Raw genomic sequence first — 22,372 nt, 5'->3', positions numbered from 1 at the left:
TGTCATCTAAAAATAGGGATAGTTTAGTTTCTTCCTGCCTAACCTGTATGCCCTTCATTTACTTTCCTAATTTTATCAAGTTCCCAATTATAACTATAGGTTTTTCTATTTCTGCTCACAGCTGTATTAATTTTTTAAAATTTATTTTTCAAGTATAATTGACATACAATACTATATTAGTTTCAGGTGTACAACATAGTGATTAGACATTTATATAACTTACGAAATAATCACCCCAATAAATCCACTACCCATCTGACACCATACATAGCTATTAAAATATTGTTGACTATATTCCCTATGCTTTATGTTACCTCCCTGTGACTGTTTTTATAACTGGCAATTTGTACTTCTTAATCCCTTTCACCTTTTCACTCATTCCCCCAACCCTTCTCCCATCTGGCAACCATCAATTTGTTCTCTGTATCTACAAGTTTTCTATTTTGTTCATTTGTTTTCTTTTTTTAGATTCCACATATAGTGAAATCATATGGTTTTTGCTTTCTCTGTCTTATTTCACTTAGCATAATACCCTCTAGGTCCATCCATATTGTCTCAAATGGCAAGATTTCATTCCTTTATATGGCTGAGTAATACTCTATGGTATATATGTACCATATCTTTGTAATCCATTCATTTATTGATGGACACTTAGCCAATGACACACCCAATAAAGTGTTAATACCCAAAATACGCATATATGAGGAACTCATACAAATTAACATCCCCCAGAAGCAATACGATTGAAAAATGGGCGGAGAACCTAACTGGACATTTCTTCAAAGGGGACATACAGATGGCCAATAGACATTTGAAAAGATGCTTAACATCACTGATCACTAGCTCCGTAATTTTTGTTTCATGTGTTTCGAAGCACTGTAGTTTGGTCCAAACACATTTACGATGCTTATATCTTCCTGGAGGATTGATTCTCTTATCATTCCGTATTTTTCCTGATTGTCTTTAATAATTTTTCTTTGCTCTGAAGATGACTACCTGGAATTAATGTAGCCACTCCTATTTTTGTACTTAATGTTTGCATTGTATATCCTTTCCTATCCTTTTACATTCAAAATACCTATGTCATTGTATTTCAAGTGAATTTCTTGTAGTCAGCATATGGTTGGATCATTTTTTTTCATTCACTAGGCTAGTCTCTATTTTTTAATTGGTGTGTCTTAGACCATTTATGTATAAGATATTTAGTGATATGTTAGGGCTTAAGTCTGCCAATATATGTCTTTTTCCTGTTCATTCCTGTTTCTTATTCCTGTTCTCTTTTCTTAAACTCCTGTGAGTCACTTTATAAGTATACCTCTTTTTATTGTTTCCTTTATAGTTGCTCTAGTCATTATAAATATGTAACATCAATGGTATCAGCATTTCCACTTCCAGTGAAATGAAAAAATTACTCCTAATTAGGTCCCTTTACCCTCCATACTTTTAAAATGTAATTGTCTTAAGTATTTCCTCAACAAACATTGGACACCACATCAGCTGATGCTATAATTTTTGCTTTAACTATCAAATATGATTTAAGAATCTCCTGAAAATTAGCATACTCTATTATATTTACTCCTAATTTACTCATTCCAATATTCTTTCCTTTCTGAAGTTTCATGTCTTTTTCTGTTATTTCCTTTCTGTTTGGAGAACTTGTCTAGCATTCTTTAAGCGTAGATTTCCTGGTAACAAATTTCATAGTTTTCATTCACCTGAAAATTTCTTTATTTCCTCATCTTTCATGAAAGATATTTTCACTGAATATAGACTCCTGGGTTGACAGTTCTTTTCTTGAGAAATGCTATGCCACTTCCTTCCGGTCTCCACAATTTCACATGAGGAATTCCCTATCATTCAAATGAATAATGTAAGTAATATGCCCTTTCTCTCTGCCTGCTATCAAGTCTTCTATTCCTTGTTTAATTATATTTAATTAGGATGTGTCTTGCATGGATTTACCTTTTTGGAATTTGCTCAGCCTCTTGAATATACATGTTTATTCCTTTCACTAATTTGGGGATGTTTTCAGCCAATACATCTTCAGATATTTATCTAGTCTCACTCTCTTCTCTCCTCTCCTGGGACTTTCATGACATGAATGCTGGCTCTTTTGTTTTTGTCCCACACGTCCCTGGGATTCTTTTCATTTTGTTCCAGTCCATTTTCTCTCTGTTGTTCAGATTGGGTAGTTTCTATTGATCTGTCCTGACATGCACTGATTTTATCACTGTTTCACTCTACTATTGAGGCTAATTCAGGGAGTTTTCTATTTGGGTAACTGTATTTTTCAGTTCTATAATTTCCACTTGGCTCTTTTTTATAACTTCTTTTTCTTTGCTGAGATTTGCTATTTTTGCATTTGCTTCAAGAGAATTCCTAATTGCTTGTTGGAAACATTTAACAAGTTCAGCATCTGATTCATGTCAATATTGGTTTCTGTTGATCGTCTTTTTTCACTCATGCTGTGATTTTCCTGGTTTTAGCGATGACAAGAAATTTTTTTATTGCATTCTGGGCATTTTGGATTGTATATTATGAGACTTTGAGGCCTGTTTAATCTTTTTTTCCTTGGTAGTCAGTCTCTCCATTGAAGTGTAGCACAAGGGTCAAGTGGGTGTGGGTAGGATGCAAAAGTAACTTCCTATTCGGCCCCACTGAACCTGTCTGTGGTTGTCTCATTGGCATAGGAAAGGTCTTATCTCAAAGGTTTTCTTTTGATAGGCCACCTTTTCCTGGTCTTTAAGCTAGAGGGAACAGGCTTTTCTTGATTTTTTTTTTTTTTTTTTTTTTTTTTAATCTGTGCCTTTTGTTGGTTCAGATGGAAGGCATCTGGATTGTTCTATTCAGGATATGTGGGAATCAATAAGGAAATCCAGGGAACTCACTTTCATGGCTTTAGTCTAGGCAGTTCACTTTCTTTCCACCTTGTAGAGTATTAGTTTATGCACAGGGATTTTTAGTTCTAAGGGGAGAATCTAATTGAAATGTAGCTACTCCATACTGGCAGAATCAGAGTTTGGGTTAATTTTTATGTTAAAAAAATATTCCAGTCTTCAATACCCATAAATTCAAAGGCACTTTTAAATAAATTCTTAGCCCACCTTCTCTAACAATTTTTTCATTCATAAGACTTTGTATCTCCAAATAGAAAACTTCCCCTTGATCATTTGTGAAGTCGCCTAAAGGAAGGCCTTGATCATTTTCAGCATCTTTTCTAGTTAATGTAAGCACAACCACTGGACACCTATTTGAGGCTTGAAAGATATTCCAATGCTACTATACTGAGAACGGGATGGAATCCAGACCCAGGCAAGGCCCAAACAAAGGGAAAGTCCCTAAAGAAACTTGCCGGTAAGTTTATGTCATTTTTTCCTACCTTAGCCTAGAAAATGATCATAAACAAACACTCTCTGGATATACTTGTTCTTTGAACTACAATGTACCTGTTTCTCTCTCCTAAAAACAAAGCTTCATATGCTGTTTCTTCCCCTCAAATTGAAGCTTGGATATTAACTCTGGTATAATTTTTCCTTCTCACTCAGTGTTCCAGGTGTAATTCATTTTTCTCAATCCTCTGTTGTTCACTCTCTCAGCGATGCCCAAACCAAGTGCTTCTACCACCTGCATCTCAGAGCACCAATGCCACTCCCTGCCCATTTGGGCCAGCGGTTCTCCCCAGTACACGCATAGTGTCACACAGAGGCCTACCTTGGCCGCTGTCCTCGGCCACCTCACGAGGGCTGCTCTCCAAGGGAGGAGCATTATTTTATTGTCCCACATAACATGTACAACAAAACAATGGGAATAATGGCAGCTCTGTGTCCCAGGGGGTGTGACATTGTTGCACTCACAGCTACGCTTTCAGCCTGAATTGTCACCGGGTTCTGTAGCAGTGATGTTGGTAGCTGTGGCTATTGTTCTGACAAATTTAAAGATAGCCAAAGGGACACAAGACTTATTTTCTAGAAATCTATTGTGGGGATTTTCCTACAATGCTCCAACTGGAAGGAAAATTTCCACCCCATTTCTTAAGGCCCTCCTGTATCCTATCTTCCTTTCATTCTGCGATATTTATGGACCAGGCAACGCTGGGAGCATTGAAGATACAGAGGAGAGCAGACATTGCTCCTATCCTTATAAAGCTTACCTTCTGACCTGGGAGACAAGTTACCCCAATAGCTACCCCAACAAGTATTTAATCAATTGTATTAAATGCAATAATAATATAACAAGTGGCTTCAATTTTCTTTAAGATCTCAGCAAGTCATATTTTTTCAGTAGTGTCAACACAGGTGTCAAGCACAAAAAAGGATGTGCGTAGAGCAAGAAAAAAGAAAAAAGGAAATGCAATTGTTTTAGAATTAGCGAGCATTTGAATTCAATGTCATTATTTTACTGTCATGAGTTCATTTGTACCTTTTCCTAAATGTTCTCTATGCTGGGTTCTGAGGCCCTCAATGAAAGAGCAGTACATCTGATGAGCTTCTAAAAACCAGGTGCGAATTACTATAAGCGATTCCCCATGAGGGAGGCAGGAGGTGCCTGGACCCCCAATGTGCCCGCCCAGCAGGAGGCCCTACCTCCTTGTTTGTCCTGTCGGCTTGCACCAGCGTTCCGTTCAGGCAAGGTTCCACGTAGTGAAGCTCTTCGTTATACTGCGAAGGGAAGAAAGAGCCAAGAGGAAACAATTAAGCATTGGAAGAGTACTAAATAATTTAAGGATACACACACACAAACGAAATAGCAGTGTGGTCACAGGCTCAATTCACTCACATAAGGTGAATTTCTCAACTAGTGCCCCTATAGAAAATCACGCTTAAGTGCCCGAGACAGACTTCATTCTTTTCTTGTTTGAAGAAACTTCTAGAGCACATGTTGGTGTAGGGCAGTGTTCAGATTGTGCCCAGTTACATGACAATCCTTCAGGGGTGGCTCCAAACACTGGGGCTCCCTGGGTATGGCTGACAGCACATAGCCTAAGTGGGATCTAGAGAGCATCCCACACCTGGGCAGATAGAACGCTAGCGCCTGTCTTTGGCTTCACAGAGCCAAGGGAATCACATGCGGGTCACGTGTGCGGGTCACACGTGCATGAGGACAGACTGGAGGAGTGCCCTTGATGTTCCCTGGTTCCCGCCGGGAGGTTATGTGGGTTTGGGCAGGACGTTGCTCATGCACAGTGACACCATCTTCCACAAAGGCCAGTGCCGGCCTTCCAATCATTTTTAAGCCCAGAATACCCAGAATAAGACCATTCGTTTTTATCCAAAGCCCACAAGTAGGGAGTGGAAATGTGAGTGTTCTTATCTTCATTTCTCGCTTCAAACACTATTCTCTGCACTGTAGTTAGGCTGGTCCTTTCAAAATATAAATCTGATGATGTCACCTCTTGTCACTCCCATTCACTGCTCCCCATTACTCCTCAGAGGAATCTTCCCAGGGGTCTGCAAGGCTCTGGCCACTTGGCATCTGTTGCCCGTTGTAGTATCTTCACTCACTAGTCCTCCCTATGAACTCAGCACCAGCCAGCCCTATTCCCTTCCTGTCCTCTGACATTTCCTGTCCTTCCCTCGAGCCTTCCAGCACTGGGCCCTCTGCCTGGAGCCCTCACTCCAGCGTCTCCCCGCTGACCCCTGCTCATCCTCTGCGTCATCTCATTCCTGCGTCCTCTGGGAAGCCGCCCCTGGTGCAGGTGAGGCTCGTCTCAGCATACTCCCAAATTCTACTTATCTGGTGCCTGGATCTCTCACCCCAAGGTGAGGCAATATTGTTAGAGCCCATGTCTGGTTACTCAGGTGTATTTCACATGATAACCCCAGGGCTGGGCCCATGAGAAGTGCCTGAGAACAGTTTGGTCAATGAGAGCATCATGGCATTTCCACTTCATTGACCAAAGGCCCAGCCCATATCTCCAGAGGGAAGGAACCGGAACTCTCTCTCATAGGCCCAGATCTCGCACAAAGTCTGGCTAAGGAGTTTGGACTTCAAGTCTGTGGCACCAAGGAGCAGCGGAGTGAATGCAATAGAGATGACCTTGCGACAACTGCTTGGACACACTACAGGGAGAGACTGAAGAGGACCAGCCCTGCAGCTGCTGCAGAAGCGACTAAGACGCATCAGGTTTCACAGGCCGAGACGCTTATAAGCAAATACTAATATCAGCAGTTGACTGTAATTGAGCACTTCCTTCATCTAGACATAGGCTGGACTTCATCCACAGACTAGTTCAGCCTCACGTGCTAAGTGCTTCCAATTACTCTCCCTTTCCAGATGGGGAAACCGAGGTAGAGCAAGGATGACCAACTTGCCCAAAGTTACCAGGGAGCACATAAGGGTGGAGTCCAGATTCAAAGCCAGGCAGTCTAACTTCATAGTCATTGGTCTCAGGACGTCAAGACCCAATTTCTCCCCTTTGGCCCCCAAGTCTCTGCTTCCCATCAGTCTGGTTTTTGCTCCTTCTGTAACCTCCATTCTTAGTCTAGTCATATAAAGGCATTTGAAAAAGTATAGTTCAATGGTCTTAGAGCTTAAATCTCCTCTGATGAGGCATGGAGAAAAAATACACTTGTGCAATTCTGAAATTTAGGCCATTGACAAATGGAAGTGCAACTTTTCGTCAACAAATGGAACATCATCTCAGGATCCAGAGAGTGACTGCAATCCAAGCTGAAGAAGAGCTTCTCCAAAGTTCTTAGTTTATATTAGTCTGACACTGGAAAAAAAAAAACAAGAAACCCAACCCAGCCATTCCCCTCTCCTACCTCCCCTGTTGACTGATTTGGTCCAGGGCAACAATGTATCCATTCCCAAAGCCTGAAGCATAACCAGGCTTAGCCCATCACAGCTCCCCGCTCACCCTCTGCTGGATACAGGCTTCCATAGCTTGTCTTAGCAGCTAGTGGTGGTGAAGTAACTCAGTCTCTGCCAATGAAACATAAGGGGTAGTTTTCTGGGCAGTTTCAATGATTTTTTTTTTCTTTCCATTAAAGGAAAACTTCTATATCTACTGCCTTCCTTCTCACTTGGGATGCAATTATGCAGTTGCGACAGTCATTTGCAACCATGAGGTGACAAGATTAAAAGTGGAGAGCAAAGTTCAAGGAAGACAGAGCAGGGAGATGGAGCCGGAGGGGGTTGCTGATGACCCTGTGGAACCACAGACCCAAAACTGCAGCTGCCGTCCTGCAGGCTCTTCCATGAGACTATGAGACGCGGGTATGCTGAAGCAACCTTTATTCAATTGTTCCATACTTGCCGCCCAAAACTTTCCAAGTCCATTTTCCAGCTAAATTTACAAACTTCATCTGCATTCGGCCTAATACACACTCTCAAAGTTGATTTTTGGGGTTGGACAGTCTGAGCCGGGAGTCAGGAGACAGGTCCAAGTGTGCCACATACTCACTGTGTGGCCTTGAGGAAGTCACTAAACCTCTCTGATCCCAGGTTGTTATGCATAGGAAGGTGCTAATTCATCTTGGGTTTAGTCTCCAGGGCTCCCTGTGAGGACCCAATGGGACAATAGACCTGAAACTGCTTTGCTAATGAAAAGGCCTGTGCATGTGGGGCGGGCTGCAGAGGGGGCTTTAAAGTAAAGAAGACCAAGAAGTTCTTGCCCTCATCAGGGAGGAACATGTGCAGTAATCAAAACCACGCTCGCCGTCACTGTGAGCCGGGGCCACAGTGGAGGGATGTGCTCTTCTGAACCCCCGCCAGCTTGTTAGTGGCATCATCCAAGCTTGCAGTTGACTAATTTCCCTTGACTGCATCAGGGTAAAGCTATGCTGAGCAATCTGGTCTGTATCACCAAAGGGAGCTGGGTTCAGCCGTCTGTGTGAGGGAATGGTGCACGCCAGGCAGCGGTGCCAAGGAGGCCCAGTGGCTGTGCACGCTCGCCACGCCACCCACAGCCCCTCCCGAGGGGGGTACCAAGGGCACCCTGCATGTGAAAATGCGTCCCGGCTCCCAGCAGCTCTCCATTTGGAAACCTTGCCGTTCTGCATTTTTATGGATGGTCCCTAGATTTCTACTTTGTGAAACTGTAATGTGGGATGGCCAAATCAATTTACAATTGGAGATCTGGTCACCTCAGCCCTTCGAAAGCGTTCTCCTTCATCCTCACTTAAACAATCAGATATCAACAGTCTAAGAAAGAAAAGGATGCAATGCACATTATCACTAAGCAGATGAAATTTTCTTCTGCCATTTGCTTTTACTCCTTCCTGCTACCAGGATTGAACCCTAAAGAGGAACGCCACCAAAGTGGTAGGTTGTTCTTGCAAATTTCTGGGAAATGGGAAGAATCTCTTAGCAGAACAGGAGAGGGCCCAGGCAGCCCTGGAGATGGTCCAGCCAGCCCACCAACCACACAGTAAGGACATGGACAAAGAATTTTCACCCCTTGAAGAGCTTATAAGTGGCCATATAGACACAGGACCCATTGGTTTCCTTCTACCCTTCCCTTGCCTGGCTCTTCTCCTCTAATTCACAGAAGGGTAGAGCAGTAGAGCTAAAGCCTGAGGCAGACCGGCTGGCTCTGCCACAAACTAGCTGGGTGAACTTGTCCAAGGCATCTCAGCTTTGTGAGCCTCACTGTTTATATTGAGTATTATCACTGTACCTCCCTCCTGATCTCACAGTGAGGACAGAATGAGATAATTTAGTCAAGAGTTAACACAGAGCCTGGCATGTCAGCAAGAGAAAGAAAACAGCTAGTGCACGTGCACAAGAAAGAAAGAAAATACATACATCAGTGTGACGAGTGCTACATTGAGACAGACTGACAGGTATACTCTCCACCTGGAGCTGGTACTAGCTAAGTAGGAAGGGGGTGCAGGTGATGGCAGTGATCTCCCCTTTGGAACAGTGCTCACATGCCCCTGACCTCCTCCAGAGAGCACAGACTCTGCATTTGCTGGAAAGAAGGGCTTCACCAGTAGCTACAAGTGACTGCCTAAAAACCTGAGACAGAAACCACCATGGTGTAGGGACACACACTGTCCCACTCCGTGCCACACTCGGAACCCTCGCAGTGACTGGGGTCTTTGGCAGACTGGGCGCCGAGACAGTGCAGCCAGCTTACTGCCAAGTCCCCTCCCAGGAAGGCATCTGCCAGGGAACCCTTTGTGCCTGCGTTTGCTCACTGAATATTAACTAAGCACCTGCTATATGCCAGGGACATCGAATACTGGCTAAATGTGCACGATTGTCATTGTGGCGTGATCATGAATCACTTTTTCTTGCTTTCATTAGTAAAAGAATATGTTCATTATATCTGAACATAATGTCTGTGTCTCCTTTTCATGATAAAAAGTGCTTATCTGCGATGCTGTAGTGGTCCATCCAAAAACAAAAACAGGCCTGAGATAAACCCATGATCTTCATCACGGGAACTAACCCTCCGTCTCCAACCACCAAACTCTACTCCCTGCAGCAAGGGACATATCACCACCCTCCTTTTCCTTCTTTTTGCCCCGTCTCTGTAGGCATTCCCTATCTTTCCCATTTTACAGATACAGCAAAATCCTCAATGGGAATTTTAATGAAGATCTAAAATAGGAAAGGTGAGTTTTAAGTTTCACTAAATGAATGGCTAGAGGGATCTAAAAGCAAAGAACAAAGAGCTGGACTCGCCCACCAAGAATCGTGCATCCTTCAGCACTGGTGGGGAATCATGTCACACACTGGCTCCTGCAAATCACAGCCCAGGGGCCAGAGAGCAGAGGACCGCTGACTCTGGGTTCTGGATGATACTGAAAACTGAACGCTGCTTAGTGTCAGAAGCTGGATTTGATCGAAGAAAGCAGTGGAGCTTGCAGGCCTAACAGAAGCTCATCATCAGTTGCCTGAAAAAGAGAGTGAGGGAAGACCTAGCTAAGAAGGGAGGGACTTTAGGGCAACATGTCAACACATCGCCCTGGAGCTGAGACTCCTTCTGCGTCCTCCACTGCCTCCAGATGAAGTCCCAGTGCCTCTGCATGGCTGACCAGACATGTTTGATCTGGCCTGCCCCTCTCAATCCAGTCCCATTCTATTCATCAATACCCCCATCCACCTATTCCACCTCTTACATTCACCCCGACTCCAATATGTCCAAGTACTGAACTCCTGTCAGTCAATCCAACCAGACCAGCATTTCCTGGGGATAGGACAGGAGTTACTACAACCCACAAACAGCACTTTCTCTGTAATTCTCCTTCCTCCTGCCCTAACTTACTGCACATACCTGACCAATGCCTACCTATCTTAACTGTTCACGTAGTCAGCACTCAGCCAAGAAGCCATCACTGAGTCCCCAGTGGGTTACATGCCCCATCTCTGTGCTCTCCCGGCCTCCCTCTCTGCCCTTCTCCAAGACAGCACTAGCCACACTCCATAGTGAGCAGCTGCTTCCTGTTTGCTCCCACACCCAGCTCTCTCACACAGGAAACATCAATGTCCTCAAGGGAAGACAACTTGCTTTCCTTATTTACAAAGACAGCCCCAGGACTTAACTCTTAGCACTCAACAGTATTTGCTGAATGAATAAATCATCAGAAAGAAGAACCAAAAAAGCAGAATTGTAGAGAAGTTTACTGATAGAAAAGAAGAACAAAGCCTAGAAAAAAAATTGACACAGAGACAAAAAAAAAAAAAAAAAGAAGACAGAATCTCTACTGCTTCCAAAAAACAGATAAACAAAAAGTAAAGGAAGTAAGTGGGTATATTTTAGAGAATCCTACATTCCACAGAACCCCACAGAATTAGAATGTTGGCATGCCATACAATGCAAGAAAACTAATGTAGAATTACTGGAATGCCATTAAATACTTTTATGGTTTTATTGGTGCACTTTTGATTAAATAACCTTTCAAAAGAAAATATGTAGGGATTATGCAGTGAAGCAGATGAACCCACAATATTTTCACCAACACAAGGAATCCCAGAGATCTTTTGCATTATAAAAGCTTCTTCTGTAATTTGAAACACGACTGGACATAATTAGTAGTACAGGACAAATGAGCACTGAAAGAAAATACCATTCTCATACTTTTAATACGGAATCGATTACTTTAAAAAGCAAATCCACAGCAGGCAAAGCACTGGAGAAACGGTTTTAAAGCAAATTCTGCAAATTAAAACCAGGGCACCAGAAAGTTCTGGGTTGAACTAACAAATGATGCTCTTCTCTATTCAACTCTGCACAAGCAAGCGCGGCTGCAGGAGGCATTTAAATTGATTTAACAATATCAGCCCAGTTAATACTGTATTCATTTAATGCATAGCTCTTGACTTCTGTAAAATCATTTTTCAAATTTCAGCATCAGACAGGACAGAATTAGCACCCTCATTTTTATGATAATATTGTTAATTTAATGCATGGCTTGAAGTTAGACTTCAAAGTGAATCAGAAAAATATGCCTTCTCTCTCTCGTCAGAGACATCTCTCTTCATGCACCAATGGTTTGACCTTAAATTTTAGCTTCCAATGCACAGTCACTCTCATATTTCAACTATCCTTTTATAATTCAATCATTTAGTTCATCAGTCTTAGATAGATTTTGTAATACCCTGTCCATGAAAGCTAAAACAATTTTTAACATTACTTTTTCATGTTTATTCTCTGGAAAGACCTTCATTGGAAGATTTCAATACAATACATAAGCTGCATTTAGCAACGAACTTAATACAAAGATGCAAAAATGACTGGAATGGCCAAGGAAAGCCTTTTCCACTATTTAAATCTCCCTCTTCCCTTCCCAATTATGGCATTGAAAATCAAATGGCAATGATAAATCACATGTGTACAAGCAAAAACCTACAATGCATAAGGGCTTCCAACACTGAAAATAAAGATTGCATTCTATACTTTCTCTCTAAAACACTGAAACGTCTCCTTAAACATCTACCCAGCAAGCAAGAGAAAGCTAACAGTGTAATGAAGGGTGAAATGATAATGTCCTCTCCCGTACACGGAAGCCAGCCCACAAGAACAATGTATTCAAACAGACTGTCAGGACATTGTAGATGGAGTTTCAAATATTCCAACCCCTTGCACTTAATAGCCTGCAGTGGGGGTGCCCCTCTAGACAGAGGGTAGTGACCATTCTAAAGAAACTGAAGAAAAACTTACACCATCTTCCTGGAGCAATTTTGCCACTGTGAAAACAGGAGGTGATGGAGAAAACCAAAACAAAACAGCGCCACAATTTGGAAAGGCAAAATTGGTGAAATACACTTAGGATTGGGAGAGAGAATTAAAGGGAAGGCAAATGAAGATCTGCCAATTACAAATCTCCCAGTTAGGAACTCAAAATGTTGGTGTTATGGACTCAATGTTTGTGTCCCCCCCTAAATTCCCAGGTTGAAGACGACCCCCCAAAGTGGTGGTATTTGGAGATGGGGCTTTGGGATGTAACTAGGGTTGGATGAGGTCATGAGGGTGGGGTCCTCGTGGTAGGATCACGCCCTTCTAAGAGGAGACATGAGAGAGCTTGCTCGCTGTTTCTCTCTCTGTGAGCACATACAAGGAAAAGGCCACATGAGCACACAGAGAGAATGAGGCTGTCTGCAAGCCAGAAAAGGAATCCTCACCAGAAGCCAAACCCTTCCTGACCTTGATCTTGGACTTTCCAGCCTCTTGAACTGAAAGAAAATAAATTTCTGTTGTTGAAGCTACCCAGTCTATGGTATTTCGTGACAGAAGACGGAGCTAAAACAGTTTCTAAGTGTGTAAACATTATAACCTACTTAGCAGACATTCCGATAATACCTATGTGCATGTCCTTCAGTACAGCAATTTCTCTTCTAGATTTTATTCAATAGAAGCACACCCAACCCTGCAAAAATATGTGCATGCATCCATTCACTGCAGCAGTCTTGCATAGAAAAGAGATGAGTACAGCATAATGTCCAGCAAAGAGAACAGGTTAAAAACTTAACGCCAACCATAGGTGACAGAATACACTGCTCGTCAAATACACGCGATTACAATGTGAGTATAAGAGCAAGTTGCTGAATATTCTCTAAAATATGATTCGATTTTTGTGGGGAAAACTATGTACGTTCACATACATAGAAAAATTCGGAAGAATATGTGCCAAATGAAAAGGGAATGGGAACATTTCTGAATTGTTTAAATTTTTACATATGTTGCCTATATTAAAAACAATCAACATGTAAAAGTTACTGTTAATTAGTGGTTCCTTTTATGACCTCGGGTTTTTGATATAAATCCACTAACATATTTGATCCATTCCCTTACCCACTAGGGGAACAGAAGTCATGATATTAATATAGAGGCTTCAAATAAAAATGTTCAGAGTATCTTTCTAGTTATTGAAATAATAATGCATGTAATCTTAAAGCTGATCATTTATGTTGAAAACTAACAAACAGATGTACAATGAGGGTTAATGGGAATTCTAATGGGTTTCTTTATATAGCGGGACAATTTGGGGTAAAAAAATTTTTCCTTGATGTTCTATGCTAACTGGCATGTCTACTTTTAATTATCTTAATCACCCTCTCTTCATTATTGAGTTGACACTATTTGTATATCTTAATGAACTTAGAGATTTTTTCAATCGATTTCTTTTGTTAACAGAACAATAAATCCTGACTGATAAAGGATTCGGGATGTAATTAGTTAGCTCTTCTTATTATGCAAATTTCTGATATGTCTGTAATGAGTAATTAAAGATTAATAAGCAAGATAGTCTCAAATTAGTTGCTTTTAATCTGTAAATGCTTTAGGATCTGTGGGGATCAGACCACATTTGCATATTCACAGTGAGACTGGGAACTAGAGTAACTTCTCTTGATTTGGAAACCCAAAGTTCTAACTGAGTGTCTCCTTGGAAAGAACTGTCCCCTTAGCCATAGAGTTTCACAGTAAGACGGTTGAGTGGTTCAACTTACATTCCCTTCACTTCAGTTCAGGAAGCCAGAGGAGGTAAAGCCAGACCGTTTCTGAGTCCTCACTGTGCCACTTTTTCTGGCTATGTGACCTTAAGAGTTGTTTCTACATCTTGGTGCCTGTGTCTCCATGGCACTTAGCACAGAGTTGGGAGAAGATCCAATGAGAGAATCCACATGGGACATTTAGCAAGGGGCTTGCACACAGTGGACACTCTATGGAAGGCAGCTGCTCACATCATCCATTCAACATGTATTTAAACTCCTACTATGTGCCAGGCACTGAAGGTAGTTCCATAAATGAATGAGACTAACCCTAGCTCCCATGGAATTTATGATTCTTTCTTTGCCCTTTCTTCTTTAGGGCTTTTCAAAATATGAAGCTAAAATCATCATTGCCTGTGGTTGTGTCCTTTTGCTCAGAGTTTCATCAGAAGCACATATAGGCAGGACACTAATTCAAGAAAACCCAATGTCATTTAAACGTCCCTGCCCTCCGCCTAGTGAACAAAAGTGGGTGTCATGCCCACAAAGAAGGCTGTGCAGAAATGGGGTCCCTTGATGACACATTCTGCTCAGGGGCTCAAGGAAGCCAGGCAGACCACAGCAACAGCGTTCTTAGAGCACACCCACACCACTCTTCAAATAGCTCTCCTTCTTCCATACGCTACCACTGGCCATGCCTCTTGTGCACTGGCTCAGCTAATCCTGGCAGCAACCCTGTGGGCGATGTGATTATACAAGCTTCACAGCTGGCGGGCTAATGATCAGATTCAAGTGCTTTGCCCCAACACTACAGCTGTATATGGCAGAACTAGGATTCAAAACCTATGTCCCAACTCCAAAGCCCAAGTTCTGTCCCCTCACCACGCTGCCGCCCCTGCCTGTTTGCCGCGACACCAGGTCCCCCATCCAGGTGAGGTGACAAAGCACAGGTGACCCCATGTACTGGGCTAAGTACTCAAGGAAACAAGCCAGGCTCATTGTGGCTACCATCTTTGGGAAAAGAGTGGGAGGGACATAGGGGATGTGATGAGAATCATACCAGAGAACTGGGGAGAAGAGGAAAGAAAACTAGAGACAGAAAGCTGAATCAGTACTCATTCCAGAGAGGCTGTTACTGCCTGGCTTGGTTTCTGGATCTTCCACTTCCCAGCTCTGTGACCTCAGACAAGTTACAAACACTCTTAGGATCTCAGCAGCTTCGTTGGGGAAAATGGGAGAACCACCCCTACCACCTAGAGTTTCTGTGAGGAACAAAGATAATGCAAATATGAAGAGTAAACTAAATGGCACACAGGAGGCACTTAATAAATGCCGCTTTGGTTTCTGAAGCTGAGATAAAGTGTTCTCTGAGTCTTCAACTGTTCTCCACATTTTAGTTATTTGACCATGATCATTCCCATCAAGATAAAGTTAATTTCCACATGAGAAAATCTAGCGATTTGAGGAAAGTCTTCCCAGGCCCGATTCCTAAGTTCTGAAAAGGCTGCCTCACCAGGAAAACCGAATCTGATGCTACTCCTCCAGGGGACAGAAGCTGCCTGCATGGCCAGTAGAGGAAATGTGCTCAACTGCATTACCATCTCCCAAAGCCCCTTGAGTATCAGGATGCAGTAAACTCACAGAGGACTCACTGGGCCTCTAAGGCGGTGCGCACACAAGCAGTCACAGTGTAACCATTACTGCTGAAAGCTCCGATGCACCCCAAGAGCACAGAAAGCCCCCAACAGCCACACTCACAGCAATTATGTTGAAGAAGTCATCATCCCCCAGTGTGTCCAAAATCGATGAGACTGTTTGCTTGGCGATAGTCAGACGGAGACCCTTCATGCTGCCACTGACGTCAACTAAAATGACCACGTCTTTCGGAGAAGTCGCTGCCTGGATGTACCTAGAGCAGCGGAAAATTAAGTAGAAATGAGTCCTGAACCTCCCTGCAACGTTTCTCTTTAAAAAATAACTGAGCCGTGTGACCGTTTCCTACCATTTTCGGTTCCTGCAGTCAAAGGCGATGACTCCATTCTCATCTGGTTCCCATTTAATCCCTAGAAGAAAAATGGAGTCGTAAGAAACCCCGAAACTTCAAATATTTACTCATAGCATTTCAAGGCTGCTCTGCTTTGCTGATTTAACGGACAGGGTGACAAATCACATGCAAAGACCAACCCTAGAGCTTCTCACATGCTCCATCACACGCAGGGCCATAAGACGACAGCAAAACGCCCTGAGCTCACTTGCTCCAAGACCTGCTGGAGAAGGGTGACGTGTTTGCAACGCGCTGTCCATTAAAAAAGGACACGACTCCAGTCCCTTCCCAGGGCTAATGATAAAGTCAGCCAAGGTCACTTCTCACTGTCCCTCAAGTCGTTAGACCTAGTGGCATCATTCCTAGATCTCCGGGCAGAGTTAGGCCCCATCCCCGGACCTGAGCAAGGTAATCTCTATTGCATAGTGGGTAGAAAGCACTTGGTATGTTTCTATCTCAGAATATGCACAGGTGTGTTCTCTCCTCATTCCTGTTTTTAAAATCAGGAATTTTGGCCTGGCTTTGCACAATGAAATGAAATAAAATTCCCCTAGTTATACTATACCATGAAGTTGGAATTTCAGGCTTTGAAGCCTGGAGGGTTTTCCCGTGTGCAAACTGGGATTCAACACCCTTAGTCTCATGGTTTGCAGACCAGTTGGGATATGTCCCAGGTGTACAGTCTCTATTTACAACTTAGTTTTTAAGAATAAAATTTCATTTAAAAAGAAAAGTGTTTGCTGCCTAAAAGTAAGATAGAAAAATCATTGTTTTCAACCATCAGTGCTGATTAGGGATGGAGGATTTGAAACATAGACTTTGGAGTTACGAAAATTAGGAAAGAAAAATTACAGCTCAGGAGAAAATGATGGCTCAGAATATGTCACTGAGAGTCTCCATTCCAATTAATAATGGCCAGCTTTCTGGACCAGACTGCGCTAATAATTGGCATGTACTTAAGATAACATCCCCAAATTGTTACACAGAGACCTGTGAGATGGCAGTTTGTAACTCAAAGAACCATGTTGTTCTGTCCTCCTTATATCTATATTTCCCACCTGCAAATGTGCCTAATTTAAGGAGTTCCCTGTAACAAACCAGAAAAAAAGAAGTATGAGAAGCCATTGCCAATTGAAGGTCATTAGGAACAAAGATAAAACAAACTGACATGATATTGTACACTAAGGGACAAGACACAATTTGTTTGAAACACATTTGACACACTGCTTTGCAGAGAGCCAATGCAGCTCGGATCACACAGTTTTGACACATAAAGCAATTATATCCATGGTGAGGCTAGGTAATGTTCCAATTTATAATTCTACAAAGAATTGCTTTGAGTTCAATACTGTGTTTCCTCGAAAATAAGACCGGGTCTTATATTAATTTTTGCTCCAAAAGACACATTAGGGTTTATGTTCAGGGGATGTCCTCCTGAAAAAACATGCTAGGGCTTATTTTCCGGTTGGGTCTTATTTTCAGGGAAACATGGCATAAAGCGATTTTTTTTTTTTTTTTTTAATGTTTTGACTCATGGTAGGCATTAGTGGATATTTTTGAGTTGAATGACGGAAAGTGTTCTTAGACCATGAGCACATGCGGCCATCCTCCACTCAGCCACCCACTCTGCCATCTGTAGGCCTCCCTGGCACTGTGTGCTCCACTGGGAGGAGAAAATGTATTTATTGCCCCAGCATTCAGGCCAAGGCCTGAGGGAAAGGAATTAATGACAGTCCATGCTCTCCTATTGGATTGAGATCATTTCCATGTAAATGAGCTTGCAACTCCTCCCAGGTGCTGCTGAAACAGTGCTTTTTGAAAAGCTGATATGACATAGTCTGCTGGGTCAACCTGTAAGGGATACAATTCCAGAGAGAAACTGGATCAAACGGGATGACCCCAGACCCTTATTGTCTCTGAATCACAATGTTCATGAAACTCCAAGCATTCTGCCAGTTGATGGACCCACAGCAGTGACTGAGAAAGACGGGCCTAGCCTCCGCCCCCCGCCCTCAGGGAGCCCCACATCTAGCAGACAGGCAGACACGAGGTAAGAAATCACAAGAACCAGAGATGTCAGGAAGAAGTAGCTCAGACTATGTTAGTGTATAAAAGTGATTCTAATTCCTAATGTGAAGAAGGCATCTTCTTTAAACTGAGAGCAGAATGATGGTGTATTAGTTTTCTAATATAGAGAGAGTCCTACAAACTGGGTGGCTTGACAGAAATGATTCTCACACAGTTTTGGAGGATAGATGCCCAAAATTAAGGCGCTGACAGGGCCGTGCTCCCTCTCAAGGCTCTTGGGAAGAATTTTTCCTTGCTTCTTCTTAGCTTCTGGTGGCTGCCAGAAATCCTTGGTGTTCCTTGAACTGTGGCTAGACCTCTTCCTCCATCTTCATATGGCTATCTTCCCTCTATGTCCCTGTGTCATCTCCTCTTATAAAAGCCACCAGTCATCTTGGATTTACATCCCATCCTAATCCAGTATGATCTCATCCCATCTTACCTAATTACATCTACAAAGACCTGATTTTCCAAGTGGAAATTGGGTCTTTGTAGATGTAATTAGGTAAGATGGGGTGAGATCATTCTGTCACATTCTGGGGCTCCGAGTGGACATGAATTTCGGGTGGAAACACTATTTAACCCACTACCTGTGGGTAGGATTTGTAAAACATGTGAGGGGTGGCCACAGGGTGAAAAACACCCCAGGCAGAGAGAACAATGTTTGCAAAGCTCCTGAGGCTGAGAAGAGTTCAAGTTCAAGGAACGGAAGGACTGCCGGTGTGGCCATGCACAGAGAGCGTCTGTCCCATGGAAAGGATGACGGCAGGAACCTCGAGGCCCAGGCCCTCCCAGTCAGGACAAAAGGTACAGGCTGCGTGGGGCTGAAGACAGTGCCTCAAGGCAGCTCTGGGCACCTCTGCTCGGGATGTAACAACAAAGGTCGCACCTGGTCTCAAAGTCAGGGCTGGATGGGCCCGGGGGTCAACTTGCTCAAACCTGACATGTGGGCCAGAAGCTTCATCTCACAGCAGGGACTTCAAGGTTCTCAGGCTTCAACACGTTTCCCTGCGATTTCTAATTAGGACAAGGACGTGAGCTCCCAAACCCCACGCCACTGTTCTCTTCCTCACACAGGCCGTTCCATGAGGGTGTCCCATGGGAAGTTCTCCGGGATGTTAGGATGAGTTAAGTGAATGAAAGTCAAACTGGTTTCTATGCCATGGAAAGAACGTAATCTGTCATTGTGCATCTTGAATCTCTGTGATTGGGACAGCAGAAGTGGCATTTACCAAACTAATTTGACCACTGAGCTTTTCTCTCCCTACCCCCAACCCCCCAAAAAAAATCTCACAACAAAATGTTTTAGGAGATAAACTTCAGGAAACCTGATTCCAGATGGTACCGATTCCCCAAGGACATATCAACTTTTTAGTAGGTAATTTTTGTACACACGGATATTTTGAAAATCTTCAAGTAACTTTGAATCCCAGAGAAATAATAGTTGGCTCATCCCAAATGTGCCAACTTTGAGATCCAGGGAATCGTCACGTAACCAAGAAGTACCCTCAGGAGCCACATAATTTCTGGAAGTGCCAATGTCCCTTTTGGGATCCCTCCCAGATTAGATGGGGTGTGAATCACAAGATGAATGATGCAGTTCAGCAGAATGTAGCTGCCATTCAGCCTTTTCTCTGAGGGACTCCAGGCCTCCTTACTACCATCAGTGATGGCTAGCCTGCCTTCTTCAACTCTCTGAGGACAAAGTCTCTAGAACATTCAGCATATCCCTAAGTGAAATTGAAAATAATGTTAGAATATCCATGGCAGATTCAAATGTTCAAAACTTACTGATTTTAAAATGTGATACAACATTCTTCTGTCACATCGTTTTTCCCCCAACATCATTATAAACTAATATTGCAGGGAAATTAATGTCATCTAAAACAACATACAACTTCCTGATCCCCTTCAGCACATGCAAAGAAACAGTAGAGCCATACAACATTGTCCAAAAATCAAGCCACACACTGCCAGTATAATTCCATGTGGCAAAAGGGTTTAAGACTGTCCAAAAAAGCTAAGAAGAACTACAACAAATAGCACGGTAAAAATTCAAGTATCTTTTTGGCCTTGGAATTTCTTTCTGCTTGACACTCATCTCTCCTTTTCATAACCTCCACCTCTAACAAAGGGTGTCTTGGCCCACTGCTTCTTTTCTCTCTTCAGTGCCAAATCTTTTTCATAAAACGTCCCTGGCACTGCCAATGACATCCAAGCCATTTCCATAACCCACCACCTGAACCAACACTAACTATCCCATTGCAACCTGGGATTTCTCTTCCCTATCTCAGAGTAAAAAGTCCAGATAGATGCAGAGAGAAAGGAAGGAAAATCAAGAGGTAGCAGACGCAGGTTTATCCCTAACTGGATAAGTTCTGCCCAATTCCTTCCTCAACAAGTTGTGTTTCACTTGGCCCAAAATCTAAAGTTTGAATAACTTTAAACTTTAACAAGATTTTAAATCTCTTCCAATATAACTTTAGCTCTAAAATAGCTGATCTATAATGAAATGCCAGCTTCTAATGTGAGTTGAGCTGTAGTCAAATTGGGCCTAAGGTATTTTCTGCAATATTGGCTGTGCATTCCTCCAGAAAACAAACAAACAAACAAACAAACAAACAAATAAAAACTCCTTCATTCAACCAATGCTATTTCCCTTAACAATCTCTTGAGCAATCATTCACCATGATAAATGAGTACATAACAAGAGAATTGCTATGAAAATTATGAACTGTGGTTTCCCATGATCATTCATTGGGGTGGCCCTGTTGAGCTGTCAAGAAGAGAACTCCAATATGAACCACACGTTATCCATTGCTAAACCTGAGCTTGGTGAGGAAGATGGGCAAGAGGACAAACACAAAGTAATGCTGTGCACAGAACCTACACTTGATATACGAGTATTACTAGCCAACAGCTTGCCTGAGTCCAGACTTGCAGAGAGCTCTTTACTTAGCCATCTGTTTCCCTCCTCGTGACTATACTGTGCCCCAGCTTTCACTTTCATATGGCACAGAAATCACGACAGAAGGTTAAGAAAATCAATTCCCTTTGTGATCATCAAGTCTTCTACTGGAACAAGCTCCCTGAGATGTGGCTCTGGAATGGTGAGAATCTGATGTTGGAGAAGTGACTGAGCCTCTTACAAGCATCATACATAAATTTAATTAGTGTCCTATATTTGATTAGATATTTATCTCTCTATGCTGTACAGATAGTTTTCTCTCCATATAGTTAAGGACTGTTAAATACAGGGAACTGCCAGCCAGCCATATCATTTTGGATAAAGATAAGAATTGGCCAAAACAGGAAGGATGGCTCAGCACTGGTGACCCTATCCAGGTAGAAACTGGGACCCACACAGGATTTTAAAATCATGAACTGGACAAGGCTCCCAGGTAAAAGGCTCACTGTGCAGGTATGAGTCTGCCTCCTAGGAGATGATGAGCCTGGGAACCCTACTAACCATAACGAGGCATCACTAGGCAAATGGTAAACAGAGGGAACCTTCAGTGTCCAGGGCTTGGTGGATATTGGGATCGAAAGGGTGAGGGCTTAGAAGGACTCGGAGAAGAGGAAGCGATGGGGAAAAGAAAGGGACCATGACTCTACACTGTATCTATGCCAGTTCCCTGCTTGTTCACTTAGACCGACTGGACTGCAGCCAGTAACCCAGACAGACAGTAGCTCGATTATTTCTGAGGAGTGAAGGCTGCTACTACCAGTGTGATGGGGGACACCAGGTCTGGTGGACTTTGATCCACTGAGTGATACATCCATGTAACAATACACACTGAGTACCTAGTGTGCTATTCTTGGTGCTGGTGACAGAGTGATGGACAAAACAAATGTGCCTGTCCCCCTGAAGGCAGATATCCTAGGAAAAGAGGCAGGGATTGCAAGCCTGATGGCTCAGGATTGCAGGCCAGCATTTATATTTTATAGGGTAAGAAGCATCATGAGAACAAAGGAAGAAAGGTAGCTGAAGAATTAACACTATCACCAACTCCCTTTTACCGTCGGTGTGACTTAAGGTAGTCAGTTGATCTCTAGGCCTCTGTTTCCTTATTTGTAAAATGAGGATTATAGAAGCTCCAGCCCATAGAATCATCGTGAGGATCAAATCAGACAACGCGTATATAAGCACCCAGCAGAGCTCTCCATAAACAGGGGCCATTACCACTATCATGAGTATGAATGTTACTATTCACAGCACCCCGAAATGCTCCCAAGGGTGAAACTGAAATTAGCAGAGCTTCGATAAGCCCTGAGTAACCAGTCCTGCAGCTCCCAAAGGCCCTTTAATAGCATTTTATTCTGTTGCTGTTGTTTGGAAGGGCCTATCTGAAGTTCTCTGCTCAGGGAGACCTTTTGCAA

The 22,372-nt window shown here is 42.9% G+C and overlaps 1 protein-coding gene across 3 annotated transcripts in view; it reads right to left on the bottom strand.

Annotated features, from left to right (window-relative positions):
• The window catches only part of CACNA2D3 (calcium voltage-gated channel auxiliary subunit alpha2delta 3), an 829,919-nt gene that overhangs the window by 424,993 nt on the left and 382,554 nt on the right, over positions 1 to 22,372 (bottom strand). For all 3 annotated transcript variants that reach the window (XR_002136724.2, XM_074313124.1, XM_074313125.1), the window contains exons 7-9: positions 15,884 to 15,944; positions 15,640 to 15,790; positions 4,584 to 4,658 (exon numbers count right to left, since the gene is read on the bottom strand). Coding sequence is in view for 2 of the 3 variants with exons in the window: in XM_074313124.1 (XP_074169225.1) it covers positions 4,584 to 4,658; positions 15,640 to 15,790; positions 15,884 to 15,944 (287 nt within the window). In the remaining variant the exon portion in view is untranslated. The remainder of the gene's footprint in view (positions 1 to 4,583; positions 4,659 to 15,639; positions 15,791 to 15,883; positions 15,945 to 22,372) is intronic.

Source organism: Rhinolophus sinicus, linkage group LG10 (assembly GCF_036562045.2).
Source record: "Rhinolophus sinicus isolate RSC01 linkage group LG10, ASM3656204v1, whole genome shotgun sequence".
Taxonomy (NCBI): domain Eukaryota; kingdom Metazoa; phylum Chordata; class Mammalia; order Chiroptera; family Rhinolophidae; genus Rhinolophus; species Rhinolophus sinicus.
Note: the sequence above shows the minus strand (reverse complement) of the source record. Positions and strands in the feature narration are given on the sequence as shown.